The sequence below is a fragment of the Euprymna scolopes genome, chromosome 45, assembly GCF_053919585.1.
Source record: "Euprymna scolopes isolate OS-2025 chromosome 45, ASM5391958v1, whole genome shotgun sequence".
Taxonomy (NCBI): Eukaryota; Metazoa; Mollusca; class Cephalopoda; order Sepiida; family Sepiolidae; genus Euprymna; species Euprymna scolopes.
The window spans coordinates 64,081,590-64,109,537 of record NC_136526.1 but is presented as its reverse complement, the minus strand read 5'-3'; the positions used below and the strand labels follow the sequence as shown (position 1 = coordinate 64,109,537).

At 34.3% G+C, this 27,948-nt stretch overlaps 1 protein-coding gene and 1 pseudogene across 4 annotated transcripts in view; one reads left to right on the top strand and one right to left on the bottom strand.

Annotated features, from left to right (window-relative positions):
* LOC145269845 (lissencephaly-1 homolog B-like) overlaps nucleotides 1-27,948 on the bottom strand; it is a 200,125-nt gene that overhangs the window by 31,437 nt on the left and 140,740 nt on the right. For all 4 annotated transcript variants that reach the window (XM_080125574.1, XM_080125573.1, XM_080125575.1 and 1 more), the window contains 2 exons: nucleotides 7,539-7,617; nucleotides 2,779-2,853 (listed from right to left, as the gene is read on the bottom strand). In XM_080125574.1, coding sequence (XP_079981700.1) covers nucleotides 2,779-2,853; nucleotides 7,539-7,617 — 154 coding nt within the window. The remainder of the gene's footprint in view (nucleotides 1-2,778; nucleotides 2,854-7,538; nucleotides 7,618-27,948) is intronic.
* On the top strand, nucleotides 1,530-1,644 carry LOC145270023 (5S ribosomal RNA; annotated as a pseudogene).

The following is a 27,948-nucleotide window of genomic DNA, read 5'->3' as shown; positions in this document are numbered from 1 at the left end:
TAATTTCATGCTGAACATTTTTGGCATTATCTACAAGAATTTGAAGGTTGGAAGGAGGGCAGTTATGATATTTTTGTAAATGTTGATATATGGAACTGATTTTGGTTAAATGCATAGTAAGCTGGCGAGATAATGTTGTTGTTGTATATCCAATGTATGTATTAGTCTTATTATTATTTTGGGAGTCACATTCTCCTAGAAGGCATTTAAACGTATATACAACATTGGTTTGCTCTAATGTTTTTATAGCACCCAGGGAGAGGTTGTTTTTAACCACAAGGTTTTGAATTTTAAACTTCTTGGAATAAATAATATAAATAAGTTTGATCTGACTGTTGCTATCAACTGGAGTATTTATGAACGATGCTTCTAATTGCCTTTTCTTCAATTCTAAAATTTGGTTGCATTTGGTTTTGGTTTTGGTAAAATTTATTAATAGAATTAGCATTATGGTGCTGAGAGAGAGAGAGAGAGAGTCTGAAAATATGAATCTAGCTACAAAAATTTTCTACGTTTTATCCTTGTGAAGCTTTATCAGGCTATTGCATGGAAACAATGTTACTGTGGCTAGTCCGCCAATCAGATTCTTTGTTATTCACACAACAATTTATTGCAGCCAATATTGTATAAACACAAAGAAAGAAGAAAAAAAAAGAAAGAAAACAACATACTGAGGATGGAGTTTAGCCCCGAAATATATTTAGGTTATAAATTTCAAACAAGTAAAATATTTGTTTATTTTCCTAATTTTCCTAATATTATGTTGTGATTTGGCTTTCAAGCGCACTTGATGCGTATTTGATTTTATTCAAATTAAAACAACGTTTCTATATGAAATCACACCCTTGAGATCAAAGGTAATCGAAAATTGCATTGTTATGATGACTCAACTTACGCATTCAGAACCTGAAAGTTTCACCTCTCTGGTGCAAAACTCTAAAAAAGCAACTCCTGTCATGAAGACGAGACAAAACCAGAACTGCATCATTGAATTTCTGGCACAAATACACTGAGAATGGTGGTGACTACATAGAAAAATTTATTCTGGAATACAAAAGTTAGTCGTTTTAATAGTATCACTTGTCTATATATATATATATATATATATATATATATATATATATATATATATATATTGTTTTTAAAATATAATTATCCACTGACACATGTTTCGTCGTCTATGACTCAGAGTGGCTGAATCTAGTGAGATTCGAACTCAGGACCAGATGGTAAGAAGCCTAAACTCCTACCACTGGACCATCTTGCACAACTGTTTGGATATATCGCAATTTACGTAGATGTTACTTGTTTTTGCGATACGTGTTGAATGAATTCAATTATTTATACGAAAGTGCATTTTTAACTAAATGCGAGTTGGGAATAATTTGAGGGTACCAAATTGGTAAAAGGGAAAATTACTCCCAACTCGCATTTAGGTAAAAATGCACTTTCGTAAATAGTTGAATTCATTCAAAACGTATTGCAAAAAGCAAATAATATTATATATATATACATACACACACACATAGACATGGAATAATCACGTCGACACACTGGTTCTCGTCAGATCACCAAAGTTAAGCAATGTTGAGCCTGGTTAGTACCAGATGGGTGACCATTTGGGAATTCTAGGCGCTGCATGTGCTCTTCGCTTATCTTAGCATTATTTCTAGTTGTCCTGAAATATATATATATAGAGAGAAAATAAAAAGGAACAAACTGTATTATGTGTTCATCAACGTTTCGTCTTTATTTTGAGACTTCCTCATAAATAGAAATAAAGACGAAACGTTGATGAACACATAATACGGTTTGTTCCTTTTTATTTTCTCTATTTTGTTGGAATACTATTTCCATCATATATATATATATATATATATATATATACACACACACATACACATTCCACTTGCCACTGATATTTAACAATGTCGACTCAGGTGTGTTTGGAGATTGCGCAATTCTTGCCACATAAATTTTATACGCAGTCACCCTGACAGTGGATAACCATAGTCTGTCAAGACTGAAGGAACCTTATCCTTATCTTTATAGCTCTTCAATTTTTTTATTAAAAAAATTTTTTTAAATAGGAAGCTTTACGTTTTGGAACAATAACATTCAAATTTTTGTTTCATGACATATGTTAGAGAATGGATCGAGAGAGGGAGGTGGTAAATTATATTGTAGACACGTTGACCGGAAGTCAGGATCAGCTGATCGGATTGCGTGTGAGTCACATAATCAGGTTAGCTGAATCGAGGAGATTTGGTTTGGACTTAGAAGGTGACGGATGGCTTCACAGACGTCTCCTCCTCTTCATTGGTGGGTGGGGGCTGACGTGTGTAGAAATGAGACTAAGAGAAACCACGCAAGTCAAAGATTCACTTTCCATCCTTCTGCGAGACATCTGGAAAGTAAAATAAACTATAAAACCAATTCCTTGTTTTTGGAGTGAAATGAATCTTCGTCCAAAACAGATACCCGTCTCCCCTCCAAGACACGAGATGATTCCAGATGGACCAACATCCATGACGCAGAAGGTATGTCTAAAATACATGTACCACACACACACACAACGGAATGTGAACATATCATTTAATAACTCTGATTAAATGATCACACACGATCCCCTTTATGATACAACAACACAACACATACATCATACAGATTTTTCTGTATTTTTGTTTTAGCCGAGAAATTTTAGTCAAGAACGAAAACTAATTCTGTATCTGATTTTATAAAACTGAACCCCCCCCCAAAAAAAAAACGCAAACGTACCTTCTTTTGTAATCTTATAACCGATGTCCATTTCTTTTCGAGTAATCCAGCATATTTTTTGTCAATTTCTCCAGGCTGAAACGAAAAAAACAAACAAAGTAAACCAGGTGTACTTCAAGAACAATTATTACTATTTTACAAACAAACCTAAATGACATTTGTTTAAAGCAAAAATTAATAATCAATTAAAAATATTTAAAAAATAATTTTATTATTTTTATTCATTGAATATACAAATATTTATTTTAAACATTTTTACATGCATAAAATTTGTTAGTTTGATCGCTTGCCAGAAAGTTTAGCCATGCTGATGACAGGTGATACACAGAAACATGTGTCCATGGATAACTTTTGTGAACGTAAAAATATTTTTTTAAATATTTAAATAAATTTTTTAAAAAAATAATGAATAAAATGAAATAAATAAAAAATAAGTCACGTCAAAAAAAAAAAAGAAGAAAAAAGGGAGATAACCCCTTCATCGTTTAGAAAACAAAAATTAAATATAAATAAGCAACATTTAAAAACTTATATCGCTAATAAAAAAAAATGGTAATATCGAAATGGTTTGTATCCGTCATGGAATGAAGTTAAAAAAAAAAAAAAATTTCACTTAATTTCATCAAGTAGTTTTTTGTTTTTTTTTTTACAGCAAAAAACAATTTGTTATGATACCGAGCAAAAGGTTCGATTTTTAGGAAGAAAAGCTAGAATTAAAGATGGGGAGGGAGTATCGGCGCTTTACATGGAGTTATCTCCCCGTGGCGTGTTAAAAATTTCGATAATGGCTGACTTCAATGCGCTCTCATAAGAACGTGTTTTTCCGCTGTAAAAAAAAAAAAAAAAAAACAAACTACTCGATCAAATTAAATGAAATTTTTTTCCGGAGATCTTCTGTCCAAAACAGATACGTACAATATAACCTTTTTTTCGATATTTTCATTTTTGAATGTCTTGACTAAACTGTATAAGTACCAAAAAAAATAACAGCATATCTTTTAATTTATAGATTTGCGACACATTTTCTTGTTTGTTAAAAAAATTTATTTTCAGATTCCGTAAAAGTCTGATTGAAATTACTATTCCGCAGAATCATGTCCATTATACCATCATGGAGAACATTGCCAAGATGGCTGTAAAGAAGGTGAGCTCCCGCTATCGTGCTAGAAAATTACTCCCGCCTGACAAGAACCACCATTCATCTATGCATGGAGTATTGTTGCCACATCTGGCCTAGTGTATCTACTACTAGTCCCTCCCTCTTGAATAGGGTCCAAAAAAAAGTCTCCAATCTAATGTGCCCCACTTTATCAACTAAGCTCCAACCTCTGTCCCATCACCGCAATGTTGCATCACTGTGCCTGTTTTACAAATATTTTAATGGAATGTGCTCTCATGAACTCCATGCACTTGTACCCTCTCGACATACATATCCCTGACAAACCCACTTAACAACAAAATCACACCCCTTCACTGTTGAGATCCCTAAATGCCAAAAAGCTTTCTACTCTAATAGTTTCTTCCTTCGAACAGTTAGACTTTGGAATTCCCTACCTGCTACCTGATTCCCCGCCTGTACGGATATGCAGAAGTTTAAATGTAATATAAACCATCATCATCATCATCAGTTGAACATCAGGTATTATAAATGAATATTTGAAGTACTATAGATCTTAAATTCCTGGATTTTATAAAAGCATCTCATTGTCCGTATGTAATAAACAGAAATCATGGTTTGACCATCAAAGACGAATGAATCACCTGTGAACGTGAGAGCTCAGTCAAGTCCTCCTCGATGGCTATTGCCCACATCCTCAGTTCTTCACCGACAGATTTGTATAGAAAGGATTATTTTGTAGCACTGCGTTTATTCTTTCTTACGTATTAATGTTATAAGCCGAATTTCCATGAAAATTTGATGTGACACAAGGTTGAACATAAAGTAAGCTGACAAACCCCTGACACTATCCTCGAGTGTCTAAGGTCTCTCTGTAGACGGGTCTGTCAAAACAACTTGGCATGAGGATAGTTTTCCATAGAAGTAAACACTGACGAAATATTCAAAATCGCATTTCTTATTTGCTGTTAAATAAGATCTTCTTTAACCCATATTAGCTTTTATGAGGAATGGTGCACCTTCTCCAAGTGATGTTACTTCAAGTAATAGCACAAAGCTGGATACTCCACCAGACTAGATAAATTCTTGTTCTGGAATCCAGTAAGACCAAGAGACCAAAACGAAAGATATACTACAACATAATAAAATGGTTAATTGGGGAGAGGAAAACTATGTTCTCAATTTCTTTACACAGTGTTTGAAAGATAAAGAACTTTAATTTGAACATTCGAATATCTATGTATCTCATAAAGAGTTCAAGTGTTAGGCCCAAGTAGTAGGCACTTTGATTTCTGAGAAATTTGACTGAAATAAAATAAAATAAGGTGTGGCCATTACTAAAGTGGCTCTGGAAGGGCAGTAAGGGACGATCTAACATTTATTTCCCTGTTCTCACTGCTGATGCAATTCTCTATCTATATAAAAGCCAAGTACATCCAAAGATGAAGTACTGTTGCCGCATCTGGACGGAAGCTGCTAGAAACAACTTATCATTGCATCCTTGTAAATTGCAGATTTCATATTTGAGATTTTATGTACATGTATAAGAAAATTAGGTTCGAAAAAAAAAAAAGTAAAAATAATTGCACATATGAAGGAAGCTTTGTTTTTTTTTTTTTTTAAATCTTTTTCACACCATTGTTTTCTTAAATGGAACATAATTTTCGAAGTACGTGTAGAATTAATGATTTTATTCCAAATTCAATGTTTACCACGTACTAGGAGAGAGACTCGATGTTGCCCAGGATTGAATGATGATCAAGAAATGTTTCACACTCCCATATTTTTATTGTCATCAAAATCACTGAAATAGCCCGTTTTTTAATTCAAATTGCCTGCTCTAGTCGGGGACCTACTGCGGTACACCAGGAGGAAGCTTCATATGCCTCCCCCAGAGTGACTTGGTTTACAATACATTGCAGTCTACATTGCACTGCAGACAGAGAACCTATTATTGATTTTATAAAAATCTTTGCTGTTGTGCCCATCGCCAAACTGAAGGTGACGAATGTTTAAATTAAGGCTAGTCAATCGAAAAGAGGGGACGACTTTCAAAAATATCAGCGAAAAAGCGATCCCTCCCTGTAGAAAAAGTGCCCAGTTGAGAATGAAGGAATTCTTAGCCAATTTTTCGATATTTGTCGTCCAAAGGGTCGATCTTCAAAATGATACCGATCTCGTGAAAATTTGTCAGCTCTGTCAAAAGTTTTAGGCAGACATACAAACATACATATATACAAACAAACAAACATGCACACATACATACATTTTACATCTAACAGACACATGAGATTTATATTATAGACTAGCAGGGGTGCCCGGTGTTGCCCGTTTGTTGGTGTAAAAGATTTGGTAGGTAGGTAGGTTCGAACCTGAAGCCTTGATGCGAAGGTGGAAAAGAAAGGGGGAAAAAAACCCTGCCATCTTACCCACTCGACCACGACAGGAATGAAAAGCGTTTTAATTTAACGATTAAAAACTTACTTGACAGGTGCGTGAATTTAATGCGGTCAAACATCACGCCATAGAGGGACTGAAATGCAGCACTTAAGTTTTGTTGCGAGGCAGTTTTTTTGGTTTTGTTTCACCAACTTTTGCTGTGCGGTAGTTTCTTCGGTTTTGTTTCCCCCAAGATGTTGGGGGAGAAAACCAGCTCCCCATAAAAAGGGGAGTGTCCAAATGAATAACAACTGTCTAATATAAGGGGTTTCCTCCGCATTGATCAAACCTCATTGTTTTCCTGGACGTCCCTGTCATGAGTGCCAGGGAGCTCAGTTTCGCTTTTATACTGAAAAGTCAAAAAAACATGCGTAGACCAAGAAATATTACGAAAATAGCGTGCAAAAGTCACCCAAATTAAAGATACATGTGACCTTGTTTCGTAAATCATAGATATTATAATCTAGGTAGCATATAAAAAGTTCTAAAAAACAGTAACCGCCTCGAGCCCCCCCCCTCAGCCTTTGCCGGACATGCACACACACACACTTCGCCTTTATATATATAGATGACTTGAATTGAAGTTTACAATTAGTATCATGGTTCAATTGTGATCTAAATAGAAATATTTATCTCAAATGCACTTTTCATGTTAGGTTGTATAAGGAGTTAACTTTAGTCAAAATCGGCTGTTCATTCTTTCATCGGATTTTTTTGATTATCAATACTTATCAAAGACATTCTGATACAAAACCTATCTAAGAACATTGCCAGGCATATAAAGTACATTTGTGTGAAATTTCTAAAAATTCTCCCAGCTGTTCAGGAGTTCATAGAGAAGTTTTTGTATAATTGAAGATTTGCACTAAACTCTAACCCCCCCCCCCCCCGTTCATGTATATTCCTTTCATATAAACTGCGAAAAGTTATGTAGTTTACAAGCTATGGCAAAGTTATATAAAAAAAGAAAAATAGTAAAGTAAATTCTATCGTTGACAGGATAAAGGTTACGGAACCCCAGAATTTCATAGAAGTCTGGTTGAGAAACGCTGCTCTAACTGTTTGGCAATGAAAGAGAGCGTTCAAGTGAAGAAGAAAGGGATGTCCATGTTCAAAGGAGTTCTTCAACTCGTGTTGGACCCAAACATCTACAATGTTCCAACGATGGGATTGCAAGTTTGTGTGAACAAGGCGAAAGACTTACCATATCAGTCTCCTTTTGGAACGCAGTCAAGGAGGTTATGTAGCCATTGGAGCTCAAATAGTCTGCTACAGCTTTGTTCCTGAAAAAAAGGAAGAAGAAAAAAAATCAGGTAAGAAAAAAAGAAATGAAACGTTAAGGTGAGAGTTTCATTTGTTGACAATTTGTTTAAATCTTTCAAATATGGTGTGTGTGTGTATATTTATTGACAAAGGGATTAAAAGGGGCTGACATATATATATATATATATATATATATATATATATATATATATATATATATATATATATATATGTGTGTGTCAGCCCCTTTAAGAAATTCGTTTTTTATCGTTGAGCACTTTCAGTTGCAATAAAAGTCGGTCAATTTAGCTCTTATGTGCAGATCATCATATAATGATTAGATCACTCTGACAGACGTTAATGAACATTTAAAAAAATAAATGTTTAAATTTCAACAGTATTTCTCACGGTTAACGGTGGCCGAATGGATTAGGTCTTTGCTATTGAAGCCAGGGGCGGCTTCTGTTGCCGGGTTCATATGCATCGACCGGCGTTAATTGTGACACCCTGCACTGATGATTCCCAAAAGGATGAAACACTAGTGTCTGTAGGTATTTAATAATTATTATAGTAAATAAATAAATATATATTAAAAACTAATCTACTCAAAAACTAAAATGTTTGGAATTTAAAAAACATTTCATTTAATTCTGTGGGATTTATTCACCGTGAAAATAATACACATTAAAATATTTTATTCAATTTTGTGCATTCATATTTTTTTTCTGTAGAAATAAATATACTAAAATAAAAAACTTTAGTGCGCTGTCGTATTTCTGACTCCCCCACCATCTCCAAACAACACCAAGTACATATATCGAGATGAAGGAAGGTGGTAGCCGATTAATGATTGCTTCCGTCCTAGACTTTGACATCTTAATCCCTTTGTCAATAAAATCAGCCTCAGTGGATAATCTCTTCAGAATTAACGCAGAAAAAAAAAAAAAACACTCAAAAATAATTCATCCCAGGCCAAAAGAGGCAGAGGATAGCCAAGAGTGCAAAGCCAGGGAGTAGGGGATAGGTGGTAAGAATGATGACCCACTGCTGTTATACTTGCCCGAAACGCTGTTTCTAAACAAACTCGTTTTTACGTTTCTGAATTTTTGAAATGAGGATTGGTTATTCCTATTATTTGGATTCATCAGACTACTGTTCTCATCTTGAGTGTGATTTTCACGTTTCGGTCGATGTAACCTCTGACCTTCTTCAGGTGTATTTGTTGAACTTGGGAATTTGGACGGAATTTTAAGTGGAACCCTTTATTTACTTCACAGGGTAGCATGCTCTTGCTCTGTGAGCCATGATTGGATAGAGGTCCTAAGTAATTTGCAATTGTATTTTTCGGTTGCCCACACTGAGGATTGAACCTTCAACTTTCAGAAGAAGGTCACTTTTACAATTGATTTTTCCCAGTACTCTAACCCTTGTGCCACGAGTCCTTGCGGACAATTCTAGTATAAATTTTAGGAGCCTTAAACCTACTTTTTATTTCTAGTCGTAAATATCACCATTTATTACTAATTATTATTATATATTAATGTATATCTATCTCTATACTTATTACTTGTATATATATTGTCTATTGTTTATGATTATTGATTGTCATATCGTATTGAATTCTATACTAGGTCTATTTAGCAGTTGGTTATTCCCCAGCATATGTGCTGCTTCTTTCAGTCGTCTTACTCTCCACCGTTCTTCAGTCTATAATTTTTACTTCGTCCCATAATGGTAGATGCTTTCCCTTTTCTTTCCAGATATGGTCAGCTATACCTGACTTTTCAGTCTCTCCACATACTATAGCTTTTCGATGTTCTTCTAACCGTACTTACGTTTCACCTCTGTCTAGTTTTCCACATTTACATGGAATTTCATACACACAGTTCTTAGTCATGATTTTTTCTGTAAAGGGCTTGATTCTCACAAGCTGTGAAAATGACACTCAAGATGAGAACACGAGTCCAATGAATCCAATACAAACTCATTTTATTCTGCTTCAGAAATCAACAATCGAATATTCCATTAAAGGTTTCCTTTGCATCTCAATCAAGGAGTTAGAGTAGAGAAGTTGGAAACATAATTTTCCTCTCCCCAATTAACCATTTTCATACGTTGTAGCTTAGCTTTCTTTTGGTCTCTTGATATTATTGGATTTAATGATGAGAATTTATCTAGTCTGGTGGAGTATCCAGTTTCGTGCTGTTACTTAAGATAACATCACTTGGAGAAGGTGCACCATTCCTCGTAAAAGCTTATGTGGGTTAGACATAGTGAGGAGACCTTATTTGGGCAACAAATACAAAATGTGATTTTGAATATTTGGTCAAGGTTTCTTTTTTTTTTTTTGTCTAGTAGACATGCATTCTTTTCAAATTGATTAAAAAAATAATGCCGAATCCAAAGATTTTGAAGAAAAAGTTTTTAATAAAATGTATTTGTTGTTTTCAAGTTGGTTTTTATTTAACCCATAGTTGAGACCCTAACAGGTACTACCACTCCGGGTCAGTGGACCTGGGAGCAATGGCAATTAAAGGGTGGCTCCACACTCCCCAAAGCCCGCAAGCTGGGGCCTCACCACTGGATATAGTTTAAGGTAATATCCAGGACCGTGTGTATATATATATATATATATATATATATATATATATATATATATATATACAAACTAGCAGGGAGACTTGACGTTGCCCAGGATTGAATAATGATCAACGAATGTTTCATACTTCCATATTTTTATTGCCATCAAAATCAATGAAATCGCCCATTTTTCAATTAAATTGATAAATCGCTTGCTCTAGTTGGGAATCCAATCCATCGTAGTGCAGCGGGAGGAAACGTCACATGCCTCCTCCAAAACATTGTGCAATTCTTCACTTATTCTTGCACCACTGCGTGTGCACCAGGGAATGGAACAACTCCAAGCACAGCTCTGCATGGTTCAAAGTCATTTGAAAGTCAATGACCTGGCAAACTCAAAAAAGGAGTATTATTTGTAGCAGCTGCCCAAATGTCTGTAGTCAAAAAAAAAAAAAAAAAAAAATGCTAATTTCATCAAGAGATGACTGATTTTTTTTGTTTTTACTTTTAGAAATATATTGAGAATTATTTTTTTCAGTGAAGTACATTTTTTGATGGAATACTGTAAAGTTTTGCAACAAGTCTATTAAATCCAATGTTAGATGTTACAGAATATGGTTGAATATCAACAGCAATCATTTCTTCTATGGTTTTGCTTGTTTTTGTTTTACGGCATATCAACCCTTTTCAGATTATTTAATGCAAAATCTTGTTATTTTGAGGAACGATTTTTAATGGAGTATATTTTTTTTTTTTTAGGTCAGATTCTATTTAACCCATGGTTGGGACCCTAACAGGTACTACCACTCCGGGTCAGAGTGGACCTGAGAGCAATGGCAATTAAAGTGTGGCTCCACACTCCCCAAGGCCCGCAAGGTGGGGCCTCACCATCGGATATAGTTTAAGGTCATATCCAGGACCTTCTATGAGATAATGAATCTCTTGTGACCTATGGTCATTTTTTTTTTTTTTTTCATAGGAGTCCCCACTTATCAAGGCCAAGAGGCCACTCGAGAATAGAGGTTAAAGAGTGTACAGTAGTCAATAGGACAATATCATAGTAATCATTATTAGTGGAAATTTGGTAAATTGGATTACTTAAGAGGAACGACTCATCAAGGACTTGCTTATGTTGAACTTGGAGACAACAATATTGTAGTCAGCAGGAAAGCAGGCAAACGGAAGACAGTTCCACAGGTGTGCAATTCATTAATATTCCTAATTTTCTTTTTGGCCAATATTGATTTTATAGTTTTGTTTTTTTTTTGGTTTTTTTAAATTACATTTTCACCCCAAACAAGGCACAGCGCCACTTTGATGTAGGGGCTACTATCAGGAACCTAAGTTGCAGGGGTACTATGCAGGGAGTTTAGCAGCAAGATGTCTGTTCACATTACACTTAAACTTATGCATGTCAGTACAGTTGAAGAAGCAGGAAACCAGAAGAGAATTCCAACGTCTAGCGATTCTGGGGAAGAAACTACTAGAGTAAAAGGTGTTCTTACATCTAGGGATCTCAACTGTGCAGGGGTGGGACTTTGCTGCTTGTCAGGTTTGTCAGGGATATTTTCGTCGAGGTGGAACAAGTGCTTGTAGTTCGTCAGAGCATCCATTATTAAAATACTTGTAAAACAGGCAGAGGGATGCAAGATTTCGTCGGTGGGACAGGGGATGAAGTTTAGATGACAATTCAGGACCTATTAGGTTGGCGACTCTCTTTTGGACCCTGACCAGGAGCGAGAGACTAGTAGCAGATGCACCAGCCCAAATGTGACAGCAGTACTCCATACATGGGTGAATGGTGGACTTGTAGAGGTACGGGATACTTTCAGGTGTAAGTAACTTTCTAGCATGATAGAGAGAGCCCGCCTTCTTTGCAGGCAATGATCTCGATGTATCTGTTCCAACTCAACTAGTCATTTGTTGTTTTGCTGGAGACTCATAGTTGGCGCCACTTGTTTTTGGAATGTCTGTCCTTGAACATTCATTTCCTTTTCTTATTTGCAACTTTCGCTTTTTTTTTTTTTTTTTTTTTTGAATGAACCTTTCTAAGATGGTTTAACATATTAGTCGTTGGAAAAGTTTTTGTTGAATTGCCACCTTTTGATGTGATGGTTTGACATAACTTGCAAGCAACTGCATCCTTATTGTTGGGATTAACTTCAAAACACTTCCAGCAGAAACTGGTTGGCATAATAGTTGACGGTTGTTGTCAATATTTAGTTAATTTTTTATGTATTTAACTTACATATGTCTGATATCTAATTAGTAATTTATCTCGATAAAACATTATCTAAAGCAGAAACAATAAAAAAAAATGCAACGGTAGCAAGAGTACTGATGAAGAATGATTTTTGTTGTACGCATATCGCACTTTCCTGTACAATTCTTCAACATGAAAACTGAAAGATGAAATTAATAATTTTCTTTGATTCAAAGTAAAAAATGATTTTAATTCGATAAGTAGGGAAACTTTCCATATGTTTATATCTATTTACGTCAAATTCACTGGCAATGAAGCAAAATTAAAGTTCTTACCTATAATACGATAAGAACTTTACTTTTGCTTCATGCCAGTCATGGCATTTTTTCTCTCCTCAAAATTTGAAAAGGTCTGGAACCTTTTAATTTTTGTATTTTAATTTTACTTGTCTGATGAAATCAAATATGATCGAAACGGTCTGCACATCGTCGCAAGATATGACTGTATTTACATAAAGAATAATAAAAAAATATTTGCTCTCTTTGATTGAGCACTATCAATGACCCATGTTGAAATTCAATTATTCTTAATTTTTGGATATCTTTCCACCTGGAATATATATATATATATATATATATATATATATATATATATATATATATATATATATATATATATATACACACCCTGCACTGATGATTCCCGAAAAGATGAAACACTAGTGTCTATAAGCATTTAATAAATATAATAGTATTATATATATATATATATATATATAATAAATATTGATAATTACAGTTCAAGACTACAAGAATCGTTCACAAGTACATGTGGCATAGTGGTTAGAGTATTTGGAAAAATTCAGTTGTAAAAGAGGCATTCTTCTAAAGGTTGAAGGTTCAATCTTCAGTGTGGGCAACTGAAAATGCAATTGCAAAATACTTGGAACTTCTATCCAGTCATGGCTGATGGATTGGAACAAGAGCATGCTATTGCCATTTATTTTCTTTGCTTAATAAAAAATGCAGCACTAATTCGGGAAATGTGTCTAAAATTTTGATAAAACATACCTAAAAATGTTTACGACAAGTGTTACAATCAATGTCCATCCTAAGACTTGGTCTGACGAACACACAGTAAGAAACAGCTATCACACATAATCGGTTTTGCCCATGCTCTTGAAACTTTTGTTCCCAGGCCACTCCTCCCCGGTTAATAAAGGTCAGTCATTGCCAAATGAAAGAGGTCAGTATTTAATTTGGCCGGAAACAAATAGAAACATTTTAAGTGACAAGTAAAAGATAAAGCCGTCTTTTTGTTTATGGTTGAAAAAAAAAAATAAAAGTAAAAAATAAATAAATAACAATCCGCACGTGCATGGTTCCCCTCTTGTGCTGCACGTGAGATGACGCCACAAAAAATAGTGAAGAAATGATGAATGTGAGAAGTGTGAAGGGCCAACGTTGCCTTCACATTTTCGCCAAGTTTCAGAAAAATTTAATGGATGGGACAAAAGTTATGAGGTAAAAAGTGTCATTTTTTGCAATTTGGGGGCATGTGTGACCGCTTTTGAGTTCTTGGGAATGCCGAATCACAGTGAAAATGGACAAACGGTGCAGTTTCACGCCTTAAGACATGTATATTTGAATTCAGCACCGTGGAAAACCACTACATTGGCATACATATCAAATTTTTGAGTAATATGAAAAAAAAAAAAGCTCCAAAAAGACATGTTTTTTTTAGCTCTAAAAGTCCCAGAGGATTGCGAACCAGAATTTTGCCAGGATCACCCATACTGAATTTATATTAAGAACAATGACCTGTACATTTTGGCCAAGTTTCAGGAAAATCTAATGGATGGATCAAATGCTATGGAGCAAAAAGTGTAATTTTTTGCCATTTTGGGGCATTTTTTACCTCTTTTGAGCCCCTGGGGATGCCAAATCCCAGTGCAAATGGATAACGGTGCAATTTCATGCCCTAAAACATGTATATTTGAGTTGACCACCATGAAAAACCACTACATAGTCAGACATATCAAAAGGGACATTTTTAGCACTGAAAATCTGCGAGAACGTGAACCAGAACTTTGCCAAGGTCACCCATACTGGATTTATATGAACAATGGTCTTCACATTCTGGCCAAGTTTCGGAAAAATCTAATGGATGGATCAAAAGTTATAGGGCAAAACGTATCATTTTGAAAATGTAAATAATATAATATATAAAGTTATTTTGGCGGTTTCTTAATATCAGCTCTATATAGTATGACACTTGCCAAATTGATATTTTATTCAGCTTGGCCAATGAATTATAAAATTTTACAATCCAAATTATTCACATACTAAAATAAGGAATTCCAATCTATTTCATTGAATACTTATTCTGTCCAGCCAAACCTTTTACTAAATAGCACAAACTACAGAAAATCTACTTTAATCAGAAAAACAACAGACACAAGTAACCTATTGTCGCTCCTTCTGTTATGAACACAGATTTTTCTAAATGGCTGACAAAATAAAATGTCTACATACGTAGTCCCTATTTACTTTAATGAAGCAAGGAAAGGGTTATAATATTTGTGAAAAATTAGGGTTAGTTTCCATGTCCATTTCTATGAGCTGTTAAATACATGTTAGCATGTAAACTGAATTTGATGACGATGAAAGTGAATGCTGTTTCAAACTTAAGCATGGCAGACTGCAAAAATGGTGGGATCTTTCTATCAATCCAGTAGACATCTCACTGCTGATGCAATTCTCTATCTATATAAGAGCCAGGTACGTCCAAGGATGGAATACTGTTGCCACATCTGGGCAGGAGCTGCTAGAAAGGACTTGTCCTGCATTGATAGTGTTCAAAATAGACTTCGTAGCCTCGTAGGAGATGTCCTTTTCTCTTCCCTGCAACCTCTATCTCACAGAAGAGATGTTGCGAGTTTGTCTCTGATGTATCGTTATTTTCATGGGAAGTGTTCGACTGCGCTTCAGTCTATGGTTCCCCCCTCGCCAAACTTTGACAAGAAACACCCGTATAGCTGAAAACACGATCAATAATTCCCCCCCACTCTTTATCTGTGCCTAAACCTAAACGTACATTCCATGAACAAAGCTTCTTTCTTAGAACTGCACGCTTGTGAAATTGTCTTCCGTTTTCCTGCTTTCCGGCTGACTACAATATGGTTGTCTTCAAGTCTAACATAAACAAGTTCTTGATGAGCCGTTCCATATAAGTTAACAAATTTACCAAATTTCGATTTACTCTTTAACCCTTATCCTCGAGTGGCCTCTAGGCCTTGATAATGTGGTGATGCCTGTGTAAAAAACATACACACTAACAGACAGGTGAGATTTATATAATAGAAGAAGAAGAGAATTGCTGCTGGGCATATTGCGGATATTCAGCATGAATGGAGACTCTCAAAATATTATTGTAGCCTTTTGTTAAAACTGTAAAAGTATTTTGTATAAGTAATCTAGTTATTTATTTTTTTCTTTTAAATAGGACTCACCACTAATCAAGGCCACTCCATGATAAGGGTTACTGAGTGTACAGTAGTCAATGAGATAATATAGTAATCGTTAGTAGTGGATATTTTGTAAATTGGATTACTTAAGGGGACGGTCCATCAAGAATTTGTTTACATTGGACTTGAAGACAACCAAATTGTAGTCAAGTGGGAAACAGGCAAATGGAAGAGAGTTCCACAGACATGCACTTCTAAGAAAGAAGCTTTGTTCATGGAATCTACATTTTGATTTAGGCACAGATAAAGAGTGGGGAAACTTATTGACAGTGGGTTCAGCTAAACGGATGTTTTTCGTGAAAGTTTGGCGAGGGGGGCACCATAGATTGGAGCTCAGACAAGCACTTGTCATGAAAATAACGATAAAGCAGAAACAGGCTCACAACGTCTCTTCTGTGAGAACAAAAAAAAAAACACGTTTCATCTTTTGTTATCTGGTGCTAGCAGATCAAGTTTCCTGACCTAAAATGTACCAAACATTGTTTGTATACTTCTTTCCTTTGCAGATCTCAAGCAAAGTCAAAAACAAAAAAAACAATTTTCCACTACAAAACAATCAAACCAAACACGATGAATAAATATTTGGTGATATAAACAATTTAGCGCCTAAAAACTTTTTTCCAAAATTACTGTATTCAACATTAAAAATGGGTTGATATGCCGTAAAACAAAAACAACCAAATACCCTTTTATCAGAATCATCGTTCATGGAATGTGAGGATTAAAGGACAAAAATAAAAGAGGCAAAAGTAATGAGGCCGCCAAAAGTAAACTCAAGGTCCATTTTCTATTCTCCTTATTTGATTGAACACTATTTGTGGCAGCCATTTTAATGAACGTTTTACTGTTTTCCTGGTTTTGTCAATTGATTTTTCACATGCGTACAACACACGTGGTCACGTTTGCATCAACAAAATAAGCCATGCATTGTTGGCAGAAAATGTATTTCTTCCTCTCTTTTTGACAGTTGCTAAGGTTACTGGCTATTATTGGCACAGTTGGTTGCTGCGGAGTGTGGTAGCCAAGAAGGATTCTTGTTTAATCCTGTTTGCTTGGGTCTTCAGGCCACTCTCTCTCTCTCTCTGTGTCTCTCTCCTCCTTTATCTCTCTCTCCCTTTCCCCCTTTCTCCCCCCCCCTCTCTTTCTCAAATAGCAATAAAACGACAGAAAAAGAGAGTGGTCAGTTGCTGCTGGTTAGTTGAGATAATGACCAATTCAGACAACTCTCTGCTCACACCCACACACACACACACACGGATACACACACACACACACACACACACACGGATACACACACACACACACACACACACACGGATACATTCTTGCTCCTCTTTTTTCTAATTAATAGTCATTTGAGTCCAGGGTGCTTCAGGTGTACACATATTGCTCTCAAGTTTTGCCTATTTTACAGGAAATAAAGGGAGGATTTCTTGTGTAAAAATTTTCCTCCATAAATCATAAACTCATTCTCATAAAATCAATTCTCTCTTTCACTGGAGATAATTTTCTCACAGCTATTCTCTATCGCTACAAGTATCTATTGTCAGACTGTTGTTATATTTGGCCTGGTCAACCTCTGTTTCATTTGAAGGTTCTTCAGAAGGTTTAGAAGCGTATCTGTAATTTGGTTGGCACCCACCCTTTTGGAGAAGTGTCGGGAAGCCATACTCTAAGAGTAGTAGTGGAAAGAGAGGGCAGAGAGAGCTACACAAGAACTCTAAGAAACAGACATTATCTACATTTGTCCCAAATCTTTCTTGGACGTGATATATTAAATCCATTGCTCTTTCTGCTTCTCGTAAAATTGCTTTTCTCAATCGTTCTAAACATTTTCGCACACCTGGAGGCTATTCTCTATTTCTGCAAGTCTACTATCAAACCATGTATGGAGTATTGTTGTTATGTTTGAGTTGGTGAATCTCTGTTTCGTTTGAGGGTTCTTGATAAATTGCAGAAGTGTATCTGTAATTTGATTGGCCCCAACACTTTCTTCCTCTGCAACCTCTCTCTCACAGATGCTAGTCTCAGTCTTTTCTATAGATACTATTACGACATGTGTTCTTCAGAATTGTCTGATATATTCCCTGCTTCCTTTGTTCCAGCTTATTTGACTCGTTTGTCTAGTGGTCTTCATCAATTTGCTGGTTTAATATCTCACTGTAATACAACTTCCTATTCCAGCAGCTTTTTTTTTCAAGAATTGCAAGGTTGTGGAACTCTCTTCCTGCTCCCTGTTTTCTTCCTACCTATGACCTTACTATAATTATTCAAGTTATTCGCATAATAATAAATGCTAACATGATGTAAATATCGATTTCCTGTGATGAAGTTTTTGTTTTTTTTAGCCTGTCATTATCTGTACTACTTTTCATTTAAATTCCTGTTTTTATTCGCCCCCCCCCCCCGACAAACGAGGGATTGGACTTAGTAATTCACACCCGTTCGTCTGTTCACACTTTTCTGAATAATGAATTTTTTACAAAAAATTTTGCACAAACATTAGTCATGGTGAAAGTAAATTTTTGCCAGAGCAATTATGGAGGTAAAATTACCCCAAAATTTTTCGTCCGTTCATTTGTTCACAATTTTCTCAATAACCATATAATCATTATTATTTATTATTATAATTTATATTATTATTATTATAATTTATAATCATTATTATTATTATTATTATAATTTATAATCATTATTATTATTATTATTATAATTTATAATCATTATTATTTATTATTATTCAATTATTATTATAATATATAATCATTATTTATTATTATAATTTATATTATTATTCAATTAATCATTATTATTTATTATTATAATTTATATTATTATTCAATTATTATTATAATATATAATCATTATTTATTATTATAATTTATATTATTATTCAATTATTATTATCATAATATATAATTAGTATTTATTAATATTATAATATATTTATTAGTATAATTTATTATTATATTAATATAATTATTATTATTATAATATATTAGTATATTAATATAATTATTATAATATATTATAATATATATTTAATTATTATTATATATAATTATTATCATAATATAATATATAATTATTATCATAATATAATTATTATTATTATTATTATTATAATATATAATTATTATTATAATACAGGATGAGTCATGGGAAACGGATGTTTTTAAGGAAAACAAAACTCTGCAAAAATTTCAACAAAAATTTTAAAATGTACATAAAAACATTTACTAAACTATGCCAGTATGAAATATTTAGAGCAAGGACCATTCTAAAAACATTCGTTACGCATGCCTCACCCTCCATATTATTATAATTTGTATATATATTAGTGATAGGATGATTCTAAATTTTTTTTTTTCTGATTCCGATACAATTACCAATTCCGATTATTTCTAAATCTCTATTTAACGATAAAGTTATTTTTTCCCAGATTATCATAAAATGTTAAATGTGCAGATATTTTCTCAAATATAAAAATACATTTGTGGGAATGATTGATTTTAGCTTTGCTGGTAGTTTAAAATTAATATTTTTTATTGCTACCAACAATGGAAAGTTTGGTTTAAAACAAAAACAAAAAAAAAACATTAAATAAAAAAAAAAAAAAAGATAACTAAAGAAATCGTTTTTGGCATCGGAAAATATGCACAAATTCTTACGATACCCAAAGAAGTCCCGATTTCCAATTGGACAATATAGTAATCATTAGTAATGAAAATTCGGTAAATTTGTTAACTCATATGGAGCAGCTCATCAAGAACTTATTTACGTTAGACTTGAACACAACCATATTGTACTCAGCTGGAAAGCAGGAAAACGGAGGACAATTCCACAGGCGTGCTGTTCAAAGAAAGAAACCTTGTTCATGGAATCTTTTTCGGTTTAGACACAGATAAAGAGTCGTGGAAATTATTGATAGTGGTTTCAGCTAGACGAGTGTTTCTTGTCAAAGTTTGGTGAGGTGGGGCAATAGATTAGAGCTCAGATGAGCACTTGCCATGAAAATAACGATAAAGCAGAGACAGGCTTGCAACGTCTCTTCTGTGAGAAAGAGGTTGCAGGGAAGAGAAAAGGGCATCCTCTACTTGGCTACGAAGTTTATTTTGATCCTATCAAGGCAGGATAAAGTTTTTCTAGACACTTCTGCCCAAATGTGGCAACAGTAATCCATCCTTGGATGTACCTGGCTCTTATATAGATAGAGAATTGCATCAGCAGTGAGATATCTACTGGATCGATAGAAGGATCCCACCATTTTTCCAGCGGCCTTGGCAACGGATTTGATGTATGTGTTCCATTTAAGATCAGGAGTAAAGGTCAAGCCCAGAAGCTTGTCAAAACATGAGGCCTCTCCCAGACGAGATCCATTCATTTCAGTTGATGCCAGAGATAGAGGTTGCAGGGAAGAGAAAAGGACATCTCCTACGAGATGTATGTATGTACGTTTGTATGTCTTGCTAAAACTTTCGACACACGTGACAAAACTGACAAAATTGGTATTGTTTGAAAGCTCAATCTCTTGGCCGACAAATATCCAAAAAATTGGCCAAAAACATTCATCTTCCACGATCAACTGAGCTGTTTTCTACAAGGAGGGGGGCGGTCACTTTTTTCGTCAACATTTTTGAAAAGTCATTCACGACTTGTGACACAGACGTAAAAATGTTATTTTGAACGCCTGTGTTACAAGTTGCATGGGCGAGACGACTAAATAGTTTCCTTTTTTTTTTCACCTTCTTTTCATCTTAGCGATACAGGTTCGAGCCTGCCTGCCTGCTTTTTTTTTTTTTTTTTTTTGCGTTCGCACACGCGCTTGCTGCTATTTTCATTTTTCTTAGGGGTTTGAAACATTTGTTTTAGGGCTCCATTGATCAATACCCTTACCATAAAACCTCTCCACACCCGGGCAACACCGGGTACCCCCGCTAGTATATTATATATGTAAGATGCCACTGTTGAATTTCCACAGGTCCCACTAGTAAATAAATAAGAATGTTATTAAATAATAGCAAGGTTATTATTAAATAATAACCTTGCTATTATTTAATTATTTTATTAAATAATAGCAATGTTTTACAATTAGACAAAATGTTGAGATTTCTTTCCATACTGACTTTAAAAATGTTTAAATTAATGTAGGTTTCGATAATAAAATATTAAAATCTATGCTGATTTTTATAAACAAACATTTACTTTTTTTTCATATTCTTTCAAAAATTTTGCTTTCTATAATTTCTTTTTTGGTTTAAAAATTTCATTCTTAAAAAAAAAAATCATTTCATAGGCAGAATACAAAATGTGTAATTTTTTAGATAAGAGTTTCAAGTTAAATTCATTTTTATGGTATCTTTTGTTTAATAAATTGTTACGTGAAAGTAAAGAATAGTTAGAAAACACCCTCTCCTCCTCATGTTAAAAATAGCTTTCTAAATGATAACATTATTTCAGCATGGTTTGTATTCTGCAGAAGTACCAAACTTTTTTTTAATAATTTTTTTTTTTTTTTTTTATTTAATTCATGTAAAAATATTTTTCCTAAATTTTTTTAGCATTTAAATTTTTTTTAGGGTCATTTTAAATTTTATTGAATACGTTAATATTACAGGTTTCCGTCTTGTAATTTATCTTTGAAATTGAATTCTTACATGAAATTCATATACAATACAACGTATTGAACTGGGTTTTATCAAGACCGTCTTAAAAGACAAGATGGCCGGTGGGCAAAAATAATTTAATCTGCTGATGTCATCACGGATAGTCCATACCGGTGACACCGGTAGTCACCGGTAGGCACTCGTAACGTCTTGAAGTCAGTGCAATATTTCTTTTTTTATTAAAATGCCTTCACGGTGCATCGTTCCAAATTACTGAGGAAATTATCGTAAAGGACCAAAAAGTGACAGTATTTTCATTTCCGAAAGATAAAGAATTATAATGCAGTAAAAAAAAAAGATTTTACATCATCTCCATTCAGCAAAGTAAGTTTTACCGTGCTCCACGATGTAACTATAATTTAATTCAATATTATCATCCTAAATGTTTTACCATTCAAAAGAAGCTTCAAATAAATTGCTAATATTAAAAAAAATTTTTTTACAGCATACAAAACTAATGAAAATGCGAGACATCGACTCTTTAAAACACGATTTTTTTAAGCTGTTGACACACATGTTTTAAAAATCTAGCAAAAATTAATTTTCTTGAAATTTTTCAATATTTAAAAATAAATTATGCCGGCTGATAAAATTTTAAAACTTTTTTTTAAAGCTAGAAAGATAAAATTTTAAAATACTTATTTATATATATATATATATATATATATATGAAACTAAACTAAAAAAAAAAACGCGCGTTCACTCGTGGTCTTACAATTCATTTCATTAACGTAATTGGGTTTGTATTACTGTACACATAGATTCGAAAAAGTTGTCAAAAACAAATATATAACAAATAAATGTTATCAAAGGCAAGATAAGTTACTTTTCTACCAAATATTTTTCGTGTTTTTATTCAATGTAACATGTTTATTCAGCTCGAAAACCATACAGTGTTTACCGATGTATTCGAAAATTCAAGATGGCGTCTGATTCTCTCTTTAACATGGTAAGTTTGGGATAAGGTGTTATAAATAAAAAACTATACAACATACTATTAAAAACCCGCCGAATATATGTCAACCTATGTCACGGTAACATATATTGAGCGAGTTTTTAACAGTATTTTATTCGGTTTTGTATTTATAACACCTTTTCCCAAACTTACCGTGTTAAAAAGAGAATCAGACGCCATCTGGAATTTTCGAATACATCGGTAAACACTATGTTTTTCGAGCTGAATAAACATGTTACATTGAATAAAAACACGAAAAATATATCCAGTTTGGTAGAAAAGTAACTTATCTTGCCTTTGATAACATTTATTTGTTATATATTTGTTTTTTTGACAACTTTTTCGAATCTATGTGTACAGTAATACAAACCCACGTATTTTAACAAACTGAAAATATGGATATAAAAAAATGATTTTGCATGTTATTTTTGTTATGTGGTGAAATAATCTTAAATAAGAAACATGATTTTTTCTTTAGGTTAATTATTTTTTTACTGTGCAATATTTCATGAATTTATTAAAAATATTGTTTTTGATTTTGAAAAAATATTGTGGTTCATTTTGATTTAAAAAATATTCATTTTGATTTAAAAAATATTCATTTTTATTTAAAAGATATTGTTCATTTTGATTAAAAAAAAAGTTTAATTTTAATATTTGTTTATTGTCTTAACTCATATCAAATGTTTTGCTTGTGTTCTGCTTCAAATATTCATAATCTTACATGCATAATTTTCATTTAATTATATTAAATAAACTTCAAGTTTATTTCAAATCAAATCGTGTTCCTTCACTTTTTTAAAATGTAATTTATAAGTAATTAAAGAATGCATTCTAATCTTTAAAATCTATAATACAACGAAATATTCAATTGCTTATAATATACTTAAACAAATAACTTGTGTTTTTTTTTAATTATTTTTTTATTATTAATATTAGATGAGTTTCAGTATAAATCATCGTGTTCTTTCTTTATTTCTTTATTTTAATCCAATTTTGAAGTTTTGTAACGCTGTCTGTAAAAATTACTGTTCATTATTGACAGTCTAAGAGTTCCACATATCTTGCTTGTTGGGACCTCGGAGATGACGTCATTTTTTCAGCTGGCCGGCCATCTTTATAACGAAGGCCACGGTTTTATACGTGCCAGTATTCATCAACTATGTCTTTTAGTCTTCAAAGTTTCGGACAAGAGGGGAAGAATTGCTGTTTTCTGGGTTGACTTATTACAAGTGTGCGATATATGGATATATTTTCAATCCTCTCATAGTATTCTTCATCATTTAACTGTCAATCTATTCATCTTATTTATCCTGATCAAGTGCATAAGTGGTTTCACACATTTCCATTTTCAAAATATTTCCTGAATATTTTTTTTACATTTTCCATTTACGTTATTTCCATGGCAAGTGCTCGTCTGACCTCCAATCCCTCGTCCCCCCTCACCAATCTTTCATGAGAAACACCCTTCTGGCTTAAACTACTGTCAATAATTTTCCCCACTCTTTATCTACATCAAAACGTAGATTCCATGAGCAAAGCTTTTTTCTTAGAACTGCACGCCAGTAGAACTCTCTGCCGCTTGCCTGTTTCCCACCTGACTACAACTTGGACATCTTCAAGTCCAACATAAACAAACGCCTGACAAACCGCCCCCTTAAGTAAGACACTCTATCAAAACCCCCAATTCTAATGATTACTACAATACTATCTCATTGATTACTGTACACGCAATAACCCTTATCCCTGAGTGGCCTTCGGGCCTTGATAAGTGGTGACCCCCCCCCCCATGTAAAAAAAAAAAAAGTTCTATGGACCAGATTAAATATTTTGGCGGGATGGATCGGAGCCGCGAGCTGTACTTTGAAGACCCCATCTTAATGGATTATTGGATGTAAACACTGTGAAAAAAACTTTTCTGTTTTTACCTTTTTACCCCAAACAAGGCACAGTGCTACTTTGATGTAGAGGGCTACTATTGGGGACATAAATTGCAAGGATACTATGTAGGGAGTTGAGCAGCAAGATGTCTGTTCACATCACACTTGAACTTCTGCATATCTGTGCAGTTTGGAAAGCAGGATCCCGGAAGGGAGTTCAAGAGTCTAGCAGTTCTAAAGAAGAAACTATTACAATAGAAAGCTTTCTTACATCCAGGAATCTCTGTGTAGAGGTGGGATTTTGCTGCTTGTTATGTTTGTCGAGGGTATTTACATCTTTGACAATAACTGCTACCACCAAATCTTGTATTGCCAATGAGCATACTCAGTACCAACTGGTGTTCTTTGTCAACATGTTAATGTTAAGTCTCTGATATCTATCCCGTTACAGTGACGTCTTTGGCGATTTGGATATTCAGTTTGTAGGGAAACCTAATTCATGATATAACCCTTCTCTAAGTCAGGTGAGCGTATCTCGATGAACAGTTGAGGTGTTGACTGAACTCTCAGGTCAGTTACAACTAGCTAGTCATTTCGTGCAATCTTGCTCAAGATCACTGTGCATGGGACAAGCATGGTTCAGGATTTAGTGTAAGTCATGGGGAAAAAGGCCCAACTTGACTAGGACAAACACTATTGCAATAAGGACTCAGATTTTCTAACTTAATGGAATTGCAATTAGCTAGCCATCGTGTTCAAGGCGCTGTGCATAGGGCAAGCAGGATTCAAGACGAAGTGCAAGCCAGAGAAGAAACTGACTTAACTCGACTAGGATGAACACCATTGTAATCGCCACAACAAAGACACAGATTTTCTAACTTGCACGCGGTCACCTCCATTAAAATCAATGATTTATGTTGACCTTGCATGCCTTTCTGTTTTTCTTTTTTTTAAGTTTTAATGACATCACTGACAACTGGTCGTCTTTAAGATTCAGCCAAGCATAAATTTTACAGTGTCAAAAAATTGTTTGCTGCACCCCCTTGAAGTGCAAATTAGACAAAAAGAAGAAAAAAAGGACACCCGAACGATGGCAACAACACATGCATGGTGGGCCTGAGCAAGGTCACACAAGATGACTGACCAATCATATTTCTTCTTCATGACAGGATCCATATTGTCAAGATGAAATCAAAAAGAAAATTAAAATCCTGATTTTTAAAGCAGGTCCGTCTCATTTAGGAGATTAACACAATAGACGCAGCCAACCACCCTTGATGACCCAAAACCAGATTAGATGGCTTAACAGTCAAGATTGAATAAAGATTAAAGGGTAATAAGGGTGGAGGATAATTTATCTTCACGAATGAAAAGGACCAAGCAAATAAGCTGGGGTAACTCTGGACACCCGGGGAGACTTCGAAGCATTAAAATTAAAACAAAAATAATGCGTAAATATTTGCTGCTACACCATATTGCGTCTGCAAAATAACGAAATCATAATAGGACCTGGAAATTGTTTAAAATGCAAGTAATCATATATTAGTTACGCATCATTTTTTTAATGGCTTGAAGATTATGGTAGTTATTAAAAAAAAAAAAGGCAAAACAATTTGTAAGATGGTAGTGCAGTAATCGTTAATTGTGTAGAATCTGTATTATTCAAGGGGACAGCTCAACAAGAACTTGTTTACATTGGACTTGAAGGCTACCATATTGTAGTTAACCAGGAAGCAGGTCAGTGGAACAGTGTTCCACAGGCGGGTAGTTCTAAAAAAGAAACTTTGTTCATGGCACCTGCATTTAGATTTAGGCATCTAAATTATTAAATCTACATTAATGATCTTCCAAATCACATCCTTACATCATTCGTAGACATTTATGCTGATGACACTACCATCTATGGCAGTACATCTAAGACCGTAAACGACCAAGTTCTCTCCGATTCTTTCTTCTCTGATCTTGAGCAAGTGGTACAATGGTGAAAGGAGTGGCTGGTTACTTTTAATGCATCTAAAACCAATCTTCTATCTTTACATCATCAGCGTTCTGATCCCCATCTGGCATCAACTGAAATGGATGGGTCTCGTCTTGGGGAGGCCTCATGTTTTGACAAGCTTCTGGGCTTGACCTTTACTCCTGATCTTAAATGGAACACGTACATTAAATCTGTTGCCAAGGCCGCTGGAAAAATGGTGGGATCCTTCTATCGATCCAGTAGTTGATGCGATTCTCTATCTATATAAGAGCCAGGTACATTTAAGGATGGAGTACTGTTGCCACATCTAGGCAGAAGCGTCTAGAAAAACTTTATCCTGCCTTGATAGAATCAAGATAGACTTTGTAGCCAAGTAGAGGATGCCCTTTTCTCTTCCCTGCAACCTCTTTCTCACAGAAGAAACGTTGCGAACCTGTCTCAGCTTTATTGTTATTTTCATGGCAAGTGCTCATCTGAGCTCCAATCTGTTGCCCCACCTCACCAAACTTTCACGAGAAACACTCGTCTAGCTGAAAACACTATCAATAATTCCCACCACTCTTTATCTGTGCCTAAACCGAAGCAGATTCCATGAACAAGGTTTCTTTCTTTGAACTGCACGCCTGTGGAATTGTCTTCCATTTTCCTGCTTTCCAGCTGACTACAATATAGTTGTCTTCAAGTCTAACATAAACAAGTTCTTGATGAGCCGTTCCACTTAAATCAACAAACTTACAGAAATTCCATTACTAACGATTACTATATTGCCCAATTGTTTACTGTACACTCTTAACCCTTATCCTCGAGTGGTCTCTGGCCTTGATAAGTGGTTATGCCCATGTTAAAAAAAAAAAAAAAAAAAGGCACAGAGAGTGGGGGAAATTGCCGATAGTGGTTTTAGCTAGTCGAGTGGTCTTGTGAAAGTTTCGCAAGAAGGGGACATAGATTGAATTTTTTTTTTTAACTTACGATGCTTTAATAAATATCAATTCTATACAAAAAACAATAGAGATACAATCAAAAGTCAATCAATGACATTTCTTGGCCTTTGGGCCAAGATCATAGTGTAGTATCTGTTGTATTTACTTGTTAATAAAAAACGATCAATCTTTTCTGTCATATATATATATATATATATATATATATATATATATATAAAATCAATTTGATTTGGGAACAGTAGGTAGGGCAGCCCATGGAGTGATTGTTGCAAGTGAAAACTTTAGCCAGAGACACCCCTTAGACAAGTAAAAAGGTACAATGACAAGGATGACTACAAACCCTTCCCTCCCCATTTTTTTTTTTAAAGTTGACCTTGTGCCTAATTGTTTTTTTTTATATTTGCAGAAAATAAATGATAAAAACATCACAGTGTAGTATCTGTTCTAGGTTTTGGTTGATGGAACCTCCGGCCTTCTTCAAGCGTATCTTGTTGAATTGGAGAAAACATCTATCCTTATGGGATGAAGTAAAAATTATAGACAGAAGAAAAGGTGATAGCCGACAATCACCTACTAGGAAAACTTAGTATAGAATTTAATACAATATGGGAACCATTAATAA